The sequence below is a fragment of the Lissotriton vulgaris genome, chromosome 5 (genome assembly GCF_964263255.1).
Source record: "Lissotriton vulgaris chromosome 5, aLisVul1.2, whole genome shotgun sequence".
NCBI classification, from domain to species: Eukaryota; Metazoa; Chordata; class Amphibia; order Caudata; family Salamandridae; genus Lissotriton; species Lissotriton vulgaris.
The window spans coordinates 1,902,242,912-1,902,257,887 of NC_141693.1; the positions used below are offsets into that span (position 1 = coordinate 1,902,242,912).

The 14,976-nt window shown below is 49.6% G+C and overlaps 1 protein-coding gene across 1 annotated transcript in view; it reads right to left on the reverse strand.

The window, feature by feature from the left end:
* Window positions 1–14,976, reverse strand: part of LOC147717678 (butyrophilin subfamily 1 member A1-like) — a 692,641-nt gene that overhangs the window by 57,563 nt on the left and 620,102 nt on the right. The window contains exon 9 of the mRNA XM_086924470.1: window positions 9,326–9,352. Coding sequence (XP_086780596.1) covers window positions 9,326–9,352 — 27 coding nt within the window. The remainder of the gene's footprint in view (window positions 1–9,325; window positions 9,353–14,976) is intronic.

The following is a 14,976-nucleotide window of genomic DNA, read 5'->3' on the forward strand; positions in this document are numbered from 1 at the left end:
AAGTGATATTTCCAAAATCTCAGTCCCTCCACTTCCTAACCCGAACGGACCAACCCAATTAAAAGTGATTCCGTTGAGGTAGCTGATGTCACTAAGGCCATCCTAATTGCCCAGCTGGGAAACCGGCCAGAGCTGATAGAGTCCCAATTGACCAATTTAGGCATATCTTTTTGGGATCTTCTATTAATGAATGTATTCTGTGCTGGAATTAAGAGAGCCCCAATCAAATCATGGAGTGAGTCATTAATAGAACCAATCTTTAAAAAAGGGGATAGAAATTCTCCTGCCTGCTACCTCCAGATCTTGTTACTGGATGCTTCTATTAAGATACCAGGGCAATTCTCGAAAAGTTGGAAAACTGTGCTGAGGCAAATACCATATTTTCGGATGTTCAATATGGATTCCAGCCAGGCTTGGGCACAGTCGAAAAATCCCTTAATTTACTTTTGGTAATAGATAAATATGTCAAAGCCCGGAGAGGTTCTTTACACATGGTATTTATGGACCTCTCCTCGCCTATGCTTTTGATCTGGTGAACAGGGGGAAACTATGAGATTTAATGGGAAAGGCAGGAATCAAAATCTCCCTGAAAGACCTTAAGTGGCTGCATTTGGAAACTGGGATACAACAACCAGAGTGCAATATGACCAAACCGGAGACTGTACCCAAACCTATACGGTTAAACCGAGGAGCACTGCAGGGTTGTATTTTAGCCCCCTTTTTATTTTTATGTTACATTAATGCCCAAATTTGTGCTTGCTATAAAAGGTAAAGATCGACCTGAGGTTGGGAGTCGCTCAGTCCTTCTCTACACTGATATTGCGGTTTTAATTGCACACACAGCATATTGGCCTACAGATTTTGCTTGATTCCTTTAAAGGGTTTTATGTGCAACCTTGACTTTAAGGTGAACAACCAGGAATTGTACATTATGATTTGTGGTCCGAAAAATATAATCACAGTAAAATGTTTAATATGTGGGATACCCATAGCCAAGGTTCCTCACTTTAACTATTTAGAAATATTATTTGACACTAACCTAAAATGGGACAGCCTACTTACTCAAAGGGCACAGAATTCTACAGGGGCCTGTGAGGAACTTTTTCGATATACAAAGAAGTTAGGCCTTAAGCCAATTAAAGAACTAATATCGCTGTATAAAAGCAAATGTCTCTCAGAAGAAAAATTGGGGCAGGAATTTTTGGGTTACATTAACTCAAGAAATTTGCAATCCCTAGAAAATAAATTCCTGTGTAGGCTGTTAGCCATTCCCAACACTACATCAATTTACATCACACACACAGAATTGGGCATCCATTACCTGAAGGACCATGTGAGAAATGCTCTATTACTTACCGGTAATCTTCATTACTCCGGGTACCGTTGTCCTCGTCCCATTCATTGCAAAGTGGAGATGACCATCTCCCGACAGAAAAAAACAAGAGCAATGCTGGGACACTAATACTGCACCTCCCACCGGGAGTACATAAGCAGTACTTACCCAGCAGCCCTCCTGAACTACCAAGCCCAGACAGTAAGGCTGGCCGCCTGTGAGGGAGGGAGGGGCGTATGAATGGGACGAGGACAACGGGACCCGGAGTAATGAAGATTACCGGTAAGTAATAGAGCATTACCCCCAGGTCCCTTATGTCCTCGTCCCATTCATTACAAAGTGGAGAATACCAAAGCAAAAAAATGGCCTTCCACACCCACAAGCAAACTCAGGAAACCACAGCAAAGCAGCAACCCAAGGGAGCACACAGGAGGAGGGAAAGGGGAACCGCAGGAACAACTGGCCCGCAACCCATAACAAGACAGCAGAGACTAATCAAGGACCGGAGACCACAGAAGGCCAGAACCCCAACAAGGAGGCCGCCAACCAGAGAAACCGGAGACAGGGTAAGCAGAACTAAAGGAAACGGCGAAGCAACACACCGGACAAAGCCGCCAAACTCCGAACCACCGGGAAGGCACACAGGCACAGAGCAAACCGAGACAGCTCCGAAGATGGCCAAAGAAAGAGAAGGCCAACAGAGCGTAGGCACAAGCACCAACACCAACCAAGAAAGGAGGAAAGCACAGGCCAGAAAGCCCACACCACCAAACCGAAGTACCCAGCCCCAGAGAACCCAGAGGGGAAAACCCACCAAACTCTGCAGAGGAGGACCAGGAAGCAGCAAGAGTCCAGGAGCCAGACAGGAGCAAGACCCCAACCAAACAGAATAGACAGGGAAGGGGAAAAGAACCGAAACCCCAGGAGGCCAAAAAACCCAACAGGGAAGGAGGCCACCAACCCAACCAGGAAGGACACCAAACCCAGAACAGCAGGGGAGGAGGAGGCCAACGCAAAGACCATAGGCCAGAGAAGCCCCCAGAAAAAACCAGCCTAAAGCCGACCACAGAAGAGAGGCCAACAAGACCGGGAACCAACCACGAACAAGCGCTACCAGGGCGAGGACGATGCCACCAACCACAACCCCCAGAAAACCCCCAAAAAGGGAGGGAATGGAAGGCAGGACGGAAGCCCAGAGCAACCGGGAACACCCAGCAGCCCCAAACCAGGCACAGAGGGTAGAATAAAACAGGAGCCAAGACGGCAGAGGACCGAACAGGAACCCCACGCCCAGGCCAAGCAAGCAGCAAAGGCAGGAGCAGCAGAAAGAAAAGGCCCCAGGGTGCACTGCACCCAGATCAAAAATCCCTCAAAGCCCGACCCTAGCAACGCCGGAGAGGAGCCAAGAAACAGCACCCCCAGGGTAACAGAAACCAAAGGAAGCAGGAAGCCAGGCCCAGAGCCAAGCAACTGGACCACGCAGGAGGACCCGCCGGCCCGACTAAACCCCGAAGGAGCCCACGCAGCGCCCAGGCCAAAGCAAAGGGCAGGGAGGAACAGGGAACCCCCAGTACACCTCTGACCACCCAAAAGGCCGGAAGGACATAGAGAAAACCACCAAGCAGGAGCTGGAGGGAGAAAAGAAGGCAGAGGGCAAGCAGCAGGAAAACCCAGACAACCCGCAACCAGGAGGGAGGACCCAAAAGAGGCAAGAGCACCACAGATCCGCACCCCAACCAGAAGGGGGGGACCCAAACAGACCCAAAGCAGGAACAAAGGCCGGGGAGCAATGGAGGAAGAAGCGAGCCAGGACACCAGAACCAAGAAAGAACCAGGAAACACCCAGCCAAACACTCCCCAGAGCAGGCTGAAAAGCGACAGCACAGCCAGAAACCCCAGGAGGCACAGCCTGAGACCACCCCACAACAGCAAGAAGCCGGCAGGCCCAAGCCACAGGTCCCCACACAGGCCCTAAAACACAGGTGAAACAAGCCTGGGAAGAGAACCGCCAGCAGGAGAAGACCCCGAAGGACCCGCCAGGACATGGCCTCAATTGAAGAGCACCCCGCCAGGACACAAAAGAGAGCCCAAGCAAGGAAGCAGAGCCAACATACAGGAGCGGAAAGGCCCCAGCAGGGACCCACCAAGGGAACCAGACGAGACCAGAACAACCAAGGGAGCAAACACACTCGAGTGCAGATGGACCAAGAAGCCAACAGCACCCGGCAGCCCCAGGAGGCCAGGCAGGCTAGGAAACAGACAGTGGTTGCGTTGGTCGGTTCAAGATTGGACTATTGCAACTCACTGTATGCAGAGTTCAATAAGGGACTGATCCAGCGTCTCCAAACAGTACAAAATGTGGCAGCAAGATTTGTACTAGACATCCCCTGCTCTTCCTCTGAAACACTAGCCAGAAAGAGCCTCCACTGGCTTCCTATAGAGCACCGTATCTCCTTTAAAATCATCTGTCTAGTGCATAGGGCTTTAAAAGCTGGAACATCTGATGGGCTGGGATCACTTCTCTCTGGCTATGTCCCCAGCAGATGCTTACGCTCATCACAACAGAATCTTTTGATGATTCCTAGGACTAAGAAGACCAGATGGGGAGGAAGAGCTTTCTCTACAGTTGCCCCTCGTCTTTGGAATGCACTCCCCTTGGCGCTTAAGTCCTTATCCTCACTGCCCCTCTTTAAAAAGGCCCTCAAAACATGGTGTTTCAAGAAAGCTTACTAGTAATTAGCTCTCTGGACATGTAAGTATTTTTGGTTAGGCGCGCTGATGCCCATTGGGCTGAGTTTGCGCGTTATAAATTTGCTTTCATTTCATTTCATTTCAGGGACCAACCAGGCCCGACCAAGCACAAAAATAGAGAGCAGTCAAGTAAAGCCCAGAAAGGGGGACACAGCCACAGGCCACCAACCAGGAGAACTGCAGACCAGAAGAAGAGAAACAGGCGGCACACCAGGACAAGGAAGCAGCAAAAGACAGCCAGGCCCAGACTGCAGCGGTACAAACCCCAGAACCAAAAGGCGAACTGCCACCGGAAACAAACCGGGAGGAGGAGAGAGAGAGAACGTCAGGTAAAGAAGAGCAGGTGCCCAACCACACCAGCGAGAAAAACCTCCACCAGACACCCCCAGGAGGCACCCAGCCAGGAACAAACCAGGCAGGAACCACCAGAGAACCGAGAGGGTGCGACCCGGAACACCAGAAGCAAGCCAAAGGCAAGCACAGGGAGAGGAAGAGCAGAAGCAGCTAGAACCCAAAAGCAACTCAAGCACACAGAAGGCACCGGGACAAAAAACCCAAAGCCCCAGGCCAGAGTGAAGGAAAGACCCGGTAGCAAGAAGAACCAGGTTCAGACCAACTTAGCCCGGAACCAGGAGTCCCAAAACACAGGAGGCCAGAAGGCACAGCCACGCCGAAGAGCAAGTGCACTAGAATCCGGCGCCTGAGACCACACGGCCACCCTGACAGAGGCCCGACCAACAAAGCAGAAGCTCGGAAGTGGAAGTGAAGAACCACGCCTAACACCCAAGGCCAGGCCAGGACACCCGCACCCGCGACACGCTCCCGACACAAGAGCCGCAGAGGGCAAGCGTGGAAGCAAGAAGAGAGGGAGACCCCAACAACACCGGGAACCCAGGGAGCAAGCACAAGCAGAGCCAGTGAAATAAGGAACCAGCCACCACAGAGGCGACAGGAACCCATGCCAAACCGAGGCAGGAAGAAGCGACACAAAGGGAGAAGACCCACGGGCGGCCCACAACAAAAAACAAATGAGAGCAGGGCAGAGCAGGAGGCAACGCCCCAGGCCAGAGACAGACACCCCAAACACACAGACCAAGGGAGAGGAGCCCAGGAACCAGTGCAGATGAAAAAACCGAACCTGGAACCACAACGCCTGACTGGAAGCGAAAAACCAGGGACAGCAGCACAAAATCTCAACAGAAGCGAGCATGTACAAGAAGCACCCAGAGGCAGATGGCCAGCGCCTAGATACGGGCATCGCGGCACTACACAAAACCACGCAGCCTGTATAGGGAAAGACAGGACATCACACAAAATCGCCAAGAAGGAGCTGCCACCAAACCAGACCCCGGGTCAGACAACCAAGCTCCAAAGGCGAGGGCGGAGGGAGAGAGCCCCAGAGAGCACCAGGACGGAGACCACACAGGAACCACAGACCCAACCAAAGGTACACACGACCAGGGCAACGAACCCCCGGGAGCGGCGGGGGAGAGGTGGCAGCAACAAGACAAGCAGAAATGGAAAACAAAAACCCATATCATAAGCAGCCGGCCACCGAAGACCACCAATGCCAGCCAAAAGGGAGACCGCCTGCGCAGGATAGCACCCAGAAGAACAGTGCACCCAAGAGGCAGCCGCGTGGGCCAAAGCGCCACAATGCTCCACCGAGAACAGAAGCGGGGAAGTAGCCCAACCCAGCACATGCCCAGCACATGAAACAGGAGCAAGGTACACAAAAAACACAACCATACTAAGTGAGCCGCCCAGCACCCAGAATGTGTACGTGACACCGAGGCTTGAACCTCGGCCTCCAGTGCCAAAAACAGCATCTGAGGAGTAGGTGGCACGCAGGCGCCGCTGTACGAGGCCCCGGGTCAAACCCCGGCAACCCCAGGAGTCCCCTGTGCGTAGGCAGGCAAATCCCATAATGCCAGCCCGCCAGCAATCCAGGACAGGAAAAAAATCCTTCAGGGCAGGGAAAACAGTACAACAAGGCCCCCACCACAAAAAAATGCAACAGCAACATCACATGCACATCAACGGAGAAATAGACCCTGAAATATCCGGAAACGAACACTCCACCCCAGCGCCTGTCACCACACAGCAGAAATACAGGGAATAACCTTGATCGTGGCATCAACACAACAGGGAGCAAAGCATGTGAGACCGCCCTGATCGCAGCCACCGACGACATCAGAACCCTGATCGACAACGGGGAAACAGCGGCCCTCATCCTCCTGGACCTCTCTGCAGCGTTCGACACAGTCTGCAACCCAACCCTAGTGAAGCGCCTCAGCAACATCGGAATCCGAGAGAAAGCGCTGGAATGGATCATCTCGTTCCTCACCAGAAGAACCCAGAGAGTCCGCCTCCCTCCGTTCAGATCCGAGGCCACCGAAGTAATCTGCGGCGTACCACAAGGATCTTCTCTCAGCCCGACCCTCTTCAACGTCTACATGAGCCCCCTCGCAGCCATCGCACGCCAACACCACCTCAACATCATCTCCTACGCCGACGACACCCAGCTGATCCTCTCCCTCACCAACAATCCCACCACCGCCAGAGCCAACCTACACGAAGGGATGAAAGACGTTGCCGACTGGATGAGGAACAGCCATCTTAAACTGAACTCAGACAAGACGGAAGTCCTCATCCTGGGATCATCACCCTCTGCCTGGGACGACTCCTGGTGGCCCCCGGCCCTGGGCACCGCCCCCAAACCAACAGACCACGCACGCAACCTGGGCTTCATCCTGGACTCCTCCCTGTCAATGACCAGACAAGTCAACGCGGTTTCTTCCTCGTGCTTCAACACCCTGCGCATGCTCCGCAAGATCTTCAGATGGATCCCCACTGAAATCAGGAAGACCGTCACCCAGGCACTCGTCACCAGCCGACTGGACTACGGGAACGCCCTCTACGCCGGAATCACAGCCAAACTCCAGAAGAGACTCCAGCGGATCCAGAACGCCTCCGCACGACTCATCCTGGACATCCTCCGACACAGCCACATCACCGGACACATGAGAGAACTGCACTGGCTCCCAGTCAGCAAGAGAATCACGTTCAGACTCCTCACCCACGCACACAAGGCTCTACACGACCTGGGCCCCAAGTACCTCAACGACCGCATGACCTTCTACACGCCCACGCGCCAGCTACGATCTACCAGCCACGCACTCGCCACCGTACCACGCATTTGCAGAGCCACCGCCGGAGGAAGATTATTCTCCTACCTGGCAGCCAAGACCTGGAACTCCCTCCCCCATTCACCTTCGATGTACCCAAGACCATCTCTCCTTCAGGAAGCAACTCAAGACCTGGCTGTTCGAACAATAATACACCCCTCTCCCCCAGCGCCTTGAGACCCTCCTGGGTGAGTAGCGCGCTATATAAATGCCGTGATTGATTGATTGATTGATAGCTGGGCGCTCAGAAACAGGTGGTATACCCTTTAAGGATCTTTACCTGGCTATTGATCTGCTTTTCGAAAATTATTAACTGAATCGTTGTATATTTCTTTTAAGGCATTTGAAGTAGCACATTTTATAATTGAGGTAGAAGCGCCGCTCCTCCCTTATAAGACAGCAGACCCATTTATGCGTTTTTTATTATTAGTTTCATGCTGGGGGAGTCCCCCGGTTTGTACTGGGCCCTTACCTCTACACCGGCATTTTGAACACGAGGATGTTGCAATATTATACATTATGAAATGCCTGTACATACGTCATGGAATTAATCTCTATATTATGTAGATTTGTTTCTATGGTAGAAACTGGCCAAATAAAGTGTGTGAGAGTGAGTGAGTGAGTGAGTGAGTGAGTGAGTGAGTGAGTGAGTGAGTGAGTGAAATAAAATACACTTCAGTATCAACAATTACTGATTACCACCAACAAATACACACTCTTGATCTTTTCAATAATCCTGAAACTAGGATTTAAAAGTGTTCCCAAACAGATAATTTATTATACCAGAAACTGAAAAAAAATACGATGGCATGTTTCTTAAATATCTACACAGACTGATTAAGATAGTTTGTAATATAATGGGTTTGATACAAAAAGGCTTACTCTGTGGCTTGTTTAAATCCTAACCCAAGATTGTAGGTTTTGCAGATTGTTCCGCACATTTTAGTTAAGCGAAATGTGAATGGAAATAGTACTTGAAAAGACAGACAATCTGTGGTACTATGGCTCAGGTTTACAAGATTTTGAGTTCATTTACTTTCTTAATACAGACCTGAAAAAAATCCAGGTTGGTATTTACAAACCAATAAAAATGTCAATTAGTGTTGGTTTGTAACCAAACGTAATGCAACGCAGCATGCTGCACTGCATTGCATCACTATGCATCGGAGGGCATTCCATTTTTGGTGCACAGGCAATTCCATGCATCTGCACGTGGATTTGGATGCAAATCAATATCTACAAAATATTGTAGACATGGATTTGCTCCAAAATACTGTGACTCCCAACAGCTAATGTAAGAAGGAGAAATATTTCTTTGCTTCTTGTTTTTCCCTCTTTACATATGTGTTGCATTCTGCAGCACACATACAACAAGGTAATTGTCATAAAAGCACACTTTTTGTGCAGGATGGGGCACCTTCCTACACAAATGTATGGTGATGACAATGCAGACATCCTTGCACGATGGCACAAGGGTGCCTTTGTTGGTGCACGGTGGCTGAAAGCAATGGTAAAATTATGCCAGTGCATATAAAAATCTACTTCTTTTTACATATGGTGCAGTTCTGCTCTCTCTAGTTCAAGTAAAGCAGCATAGCTACTTTGCGTGTTGTCCTGCGTTGCATAAACAATGGTAAATCAGAGTCTGGGGGCACAAATCAAAGTTCATTCCTCATTCTAAGCAGAACAGCTCTGAATAAGAAGCACCGCTGTAATAAATGCCCCTGCAGCTCCTCCTCTGCAGGGGCCCAAACCCTTCAGAAAGGCCTCCATTCAGCCGAAGGCCAATTAATATCACATTCTGTTTTCATAATTTTGTGTTGCGCCACTGGTTAGGATACAGAACCCAGTGAAAACTACATCCTTCAATATAGGTATGTGCCGGATGCAGCACTATGGCACCAAAATCCAGGCTATTTAGACTGAGACTGTATAACCAATTAGATTAGTAATTATACATGATAGAAAAAAATGATGAATGAAGATCAAAACAATTTATTTGGACAGAATGCAAAACCAAATATGATCACTGGGTAAAACATGCTTCACTTACCTGCGAATCGCCGTGTTCGTCTCCATTCTGAATATGAACATAAACAAAAAAATCAACTGAGACTAATGCTGAAACAATTTAACATAAATTTACAAAAATGCAAGAAAAACATTATTGAAATTTGTAAATTCTTTGCTGAGTTACAGAGTAGACCAGATGTCTGCTTTGTGTTTTGCTGACCTATTAAAAGGAGGAAAATACATTTGTTTATAAACCTATAGATAATTTGAAAACTTAGGGGGATATTCACAAGGAAGTGGCGGAGAGTGCCATTAGCTTTCTTGGCTTAACACCTCTCTCCGCCACTTCGGAAACGCAAGACTGTATATTCACAAGAACATGTGATAGCTACCGCAAGAGTAGCGTAATGCAACTTTCAACATCGCAGCCTATCGCAGGAAAATAACCCTGTGACAACGTGGAATTCACAACAAGGCGGTAGCATGCGATAGTCACCAGATAACGCGTCAAATGTCAGAGTGAAAATCAACGCCATGCCCAAAAATGAGAAACGCGGACGCAAAAAAACATGCGACGAGGCCAATTGCGGTACAAAAATCAGAGAAAACAAGCCACAGGCCTGCAAATCCCACGCGTCAGTGGAAAAATGCACTATAAAAAAAAGAAAAAATATTCAAACTGCGCTGCAACATGGATGCACCCGGACAGCAGAGAACAAGCCGAACTCCACAAGGCCCACGGATGTCCTGCCAGGAACCCCATGTTTGGGGAAGGGCAAGGACAAGAGAAAGAGGAAGACGAGGTTCAGTGCACAGGAAGACCGGATCATCGTCACGGAGGTAATAGAACACCATGAACAACTGTTCGGCACCTCCACTGTGGCACTGGCAATTCAAATGGAAATATGGCAGGCCATCATCACTGTCAATGCAGTTGGAGTGTCAAGGAGGTCACTGGAGGAGGTCAAGAGGCGCTGGCATAAACTGCACAGCCAAACCAAGGAGAAGCTCTCCGCCAACAGGAAGGCAGGAAGGGCGACTGGAGCTGGGAGTCTTGCGACACAGGAGGAGCTGGATGAGCTGAAGGAAATGGTGGCCACAGTCAGCAGTGTGCAGACAGTGGCAGGAATTGGGGGCCTGGACACAGCACGATAAGACCTGCTCCAACAGCAACAGTGTGAGTAACGACCAGGGATGGGAGAACGGGGGAGATGGGCACAATGGCACACATGCACAATTATGTGAAGCACACTGCACACCCACAATGATCGTGGAACATGTCATTGATAGCCTTGGCACACTGCAGCACACATAGAAACGCCAAGTAGGCCCCCGTCCACAATGTGCACAAAGGGGCCCCCCTCCATATCACCAATATCACCGCTGACCCATGCACATGTGCTGAATCCAGCAAAGCAGTGGCTTTGTTACCCACACTTACTATTCAAGTATCACTTTATGCCTGTTGGCATGGCAGCAGCCAAAAAACATGAGATGGCTCACAAATTGACATGGAGGTAGCCCAGTGTGGATCACATCCATAAAGGAGCAGGTCACACTCTGACATGTCCACGTGCACACACAACTCATGCCGTAAAACACACGCAGCAGGCAAACAATGCACCAGGCCACTAAATCTGTCCAAGAGCACATATTACCCAAGTTAACACCATCGCCGCTGCAGCAATTCCCCCCCCGGTGCTGAACTTTTCAGATTTACATGATTTCATGACGAGCTGGGCTCGTCATCAGTGTGTGAGGAGGCTACACCATGACGAGCCCAGCTCGTCATGAGGGTGGAAGGGGTTAAAAACAAATCAGGCCCGAAAAGCACACAATTCAAAGGCACTCCACCTCAAAGGGAGAAGGATACATGAAATCAGAGCTGCAGGGGCAACTCCTTCACAATGCAGAACACACACATAGCAATCACAGAACATCAGCAATGACGGCAATGTGGTACAAAGAGCAACACTAACATAGGACAGGGTTCACAACAGGTTTCGCACGTGTGTAGTAACTGTCCACTCAATTCTGGCATTGCCTGGCACTGTGTGATGATAATACATGGGTACTGCAACACATCTGTCATGTAGTCGAACAACACACTGACTGCCATCAAATAGCCAATTCCACAAAAACAGTGACAATGTACATTGGCATGCAGTCAGAATGTAAACATCTGCAAATCTTCAACATACATGTGTAACTCTGTATCTCCCCTTTACATTGCAGAGGGACAAACAACACCTCCTGCAAGGCACACCACACTTCACATCATTGATGATGAAGAGGATAACCGGCACAGCTGCCCCGAGGTGAGCCCACCACCTGCACAGACCACACAGCAGGAAACACACATCACCACAACTGTCTTCCCGGACCACCGCAACCAATACATGGAGTTCCAACAACGTGTGTGCGGTTGCCAGGTGGAGTTGTCTGTACAGCTGCGGATGGGTTTTGAGCTCGTGGCAGCCAAACTCGATGCCATATGTGGGTGACTGAGTCCTATCAGAGACCACGTACAGTCCCTACTGGACAGCCCCTGGAAGCACCATGCTCCTCCACAGACCTTGGCTGACCTCCCTGGGGCCATGAATCGAATACAAGAACTGTCTGGTCAGACAGGCACCAGCGATGACAGCACAGAGTTGGCACAGATGCGGAGGTCACTGGAGACCATGGAGCAGATGCAGGCTGGAAGTATGTCTGCCACGGCTGGACACCAGTGAGTAGTATCTGGGAACTTCAATGCCCTGCAGTACTTCATCTTGCCATTGCTGCCACTGAGCCATTCCCAGATGACTGCAGCGGGAACATCGACACACACAGCTCTGACCCCTGATGTGCCAGTGGCACACAATGATGCTGTCCCATCACCTTCTCAGTCTGTTGTGTCAGTGGCACACTGTGATTAAGCCATCACCCCACCACACACACCGGACACACTGGACACAGAACCCGTATCAGGGGAGTGTGAAGGGGATGGGAATTACTGTGTGAGGAATGAAGCAGTAGCATCCATCACCACCATATGGCCTGTCCCTGCATGACCTATGCATCATGCCCTGGGCAATACCTCCTACTGACCCCCGGAACACTCTGCGACATTCACCCAGACCTGACACGGACTGCCATTTCATCATGGCTGGCCAATTACACATTAATCCTGCTGCAGACTGCACTCTCCCACTTCCTAATCACTTTTAAATCCCCAACGGATTCTCATTGGCCCACCACTGGGCTTCCATGTGATGTGGGCTTGGATGGCGATGTACAGCTCCAGCTCCGTCAATCACTTGAATGTGAATAAAACATTCTAAATCACACAGATGTGTTATTACTATAGTTGGCCTGCAGAGCATATACCAGTAAACAAGGAGATCATTTACAGCAAGAGAGACATTTTAATCAAACTGGTCCTACCCACCAAAGAAAGAGGCATCTGTTCCATTTTTTTTAGACGGAAGCATCCCTGAGCATTGCTTCATAGTACGTTCAAGATTCTTGCATTTCTCCCAGAGACATTAGTTCGCAGAGGAGTGGCTGACAGAATCAATGGTGGACGCAAGTGTGAGCAGCTCCTGGGTCTCTCACCTTTCCCGGTGAAACTGTGGCGACGGGACAGCAGTGAGAACGAGTTCTTTCCTAAAAACTACACAAGCCATTTGAGGAAAAACGTGGAGGATTATAGACATTGGTAAAAAAACTTCAGCTGAAAATATCGAGCAGGGTGTATGCAGGCAAGCGGCTTGGAACAGCAACAAGTGGCAGTTGTGAATCACAGCACACCTGAGCTGGGCCTGCAGAGGACGGCGTTTGCGCTATAGTGCTCGCGGCAGGCTCTGGAGACACACGCAGAGCAGAATCATTCTCTGCGGTCAGACTGCTTTTGATCTGCTTTTCCCTCTGCTTTTTGTTTGACCACACCAGCACCGCAATACCTCTGAGTACAATGAATCTGGTGAGTGCTTGGGGTAAAATCCAGAGCAGGGAGACAGACACTGTTAGCTGCAAGGTGGGAGATGCGCTGTATGTTTTAAGACTATTTCAAGGAAAAAGCGACAGCAGGTGGAGATTTTGAATTCTTTCTTGCCGGTAAGACTTTTCAGTCTAATTTCATTCTGAATTACAGAGCTGGAAAAGCTCCAACACATCGTGCTCAGAAGAAACATTTAATTAGAGCTTTTCTGAGAAAAACGATTAAATCGGGGGGTTATAAAAGACAAGGGCAAATCTGCCTTATTTTAAAACGCTCCCAGGAACTCATTATAATAAGCGTTTTTCAGGACTACTCAATGCTTACTTGTGTGAAGAGACATTATTTGTGCCGCTCGGAGAGGTGTTACTGATTTCTCTTGGGCTGAGTGACTCTTTGAGGGACTGTGAGGACCAGCAGCCCTCCAACACTGACGCTGGTGCCTCTTCCCGCCGGACTATAAGCGCAGCGCCTCGCGGCCCCCGACTCCCGGGTGCCGCTTGGAGAGGTGTTACTGTTTTCTCCTGGGCTGAGTGACTCTTTGAGGGACTGCGAGGACCAGCAGCCCTCCAACATTGACGATGGTGCCTCTTCCCACCCCCTACACGGCCTAAATCTTGGCCTCCGCCCTCCGCGCCGTGGATCGCGCGCGGGCGCAGCCCGGGCGAAGGGCGGGCCCGTTTTAGCCAGTTCTAGACCAAGAGAGACCGGACCGGGCCACACCTCTTGAATTCACGGCACAAATATATTAATCGCAGGGGGTTTCCGGTAGCTGTCTGTTAGCCCAGCTCCAAGATTGGATGGAGGAGAAGAACACAATCCCCAAGTTCCAGACGGGCTTCAGGCAAGGGATGGGCACCTCAACCAACCTGGCCACCCTAGCACTCTAAACTGAAAAAGCGTTAAAAAAGAAATCCCGACTCTTTGCATGCTTTGTGGTCATCAAATCCGCTTTCGACCGAGTAAGCAGGAGTCTTCTCTGGAACAAACTCAAGTGCTGGGGCTTGCCAGGAGAATTGCTTAACGCCATAACTGCCCTTTACACGGAAACCTGGGCTAGAGTAAAGCTGGGCGACGGGTGTAGCACAACCCCGAGCATTTTTATGCAGCGAGGATTGAAACAAGGATGCGTTCTAGCTCCCAGCCTCTTTAATTTGTTTCTTTCAGATATCGCACAGCATATTGAAAAAGCTGATTGTCACCCTCCGAACATGGCCAAAGAGTCAGTCGCCATCCTACAATATGCAGATGACATTGTCTTGTTGAGCCAAACTCCTATTGGCTTACAGAGATCAATAAACTATTTAGCATCCTACTTGGATCAGATACAACTGGAGTTAAACAAAGAAAAAAAGAAAATTGTTTGCTTAGTGGATCTCAAAAAAACAAAGTTTAAATGGTCGGCAAAAGGGGCAACTGTGGAAGAGCAGCGCTCATATAAATATCTTGGCATAATAATTGAGCAGGGCACATCTCACAAGGAACACAAATTGGCTTTAAAAGCTAAAGCCCAATCACTAATCTATGCTTACAGACTACTACGTAAAAAACTAGACTGCCCGAACTACACTCATCTGCTAAAAGTCATGGCTGCACAAATCCAGCCCAGTCTATCGTACAGTTTAGTCACCTGGTGTGGAAAAGATGCAAACTTATTGAATGAGCTCCAGACTAGGATTTACAAGGCTGTTTTTGAGCTGCCTAAATCT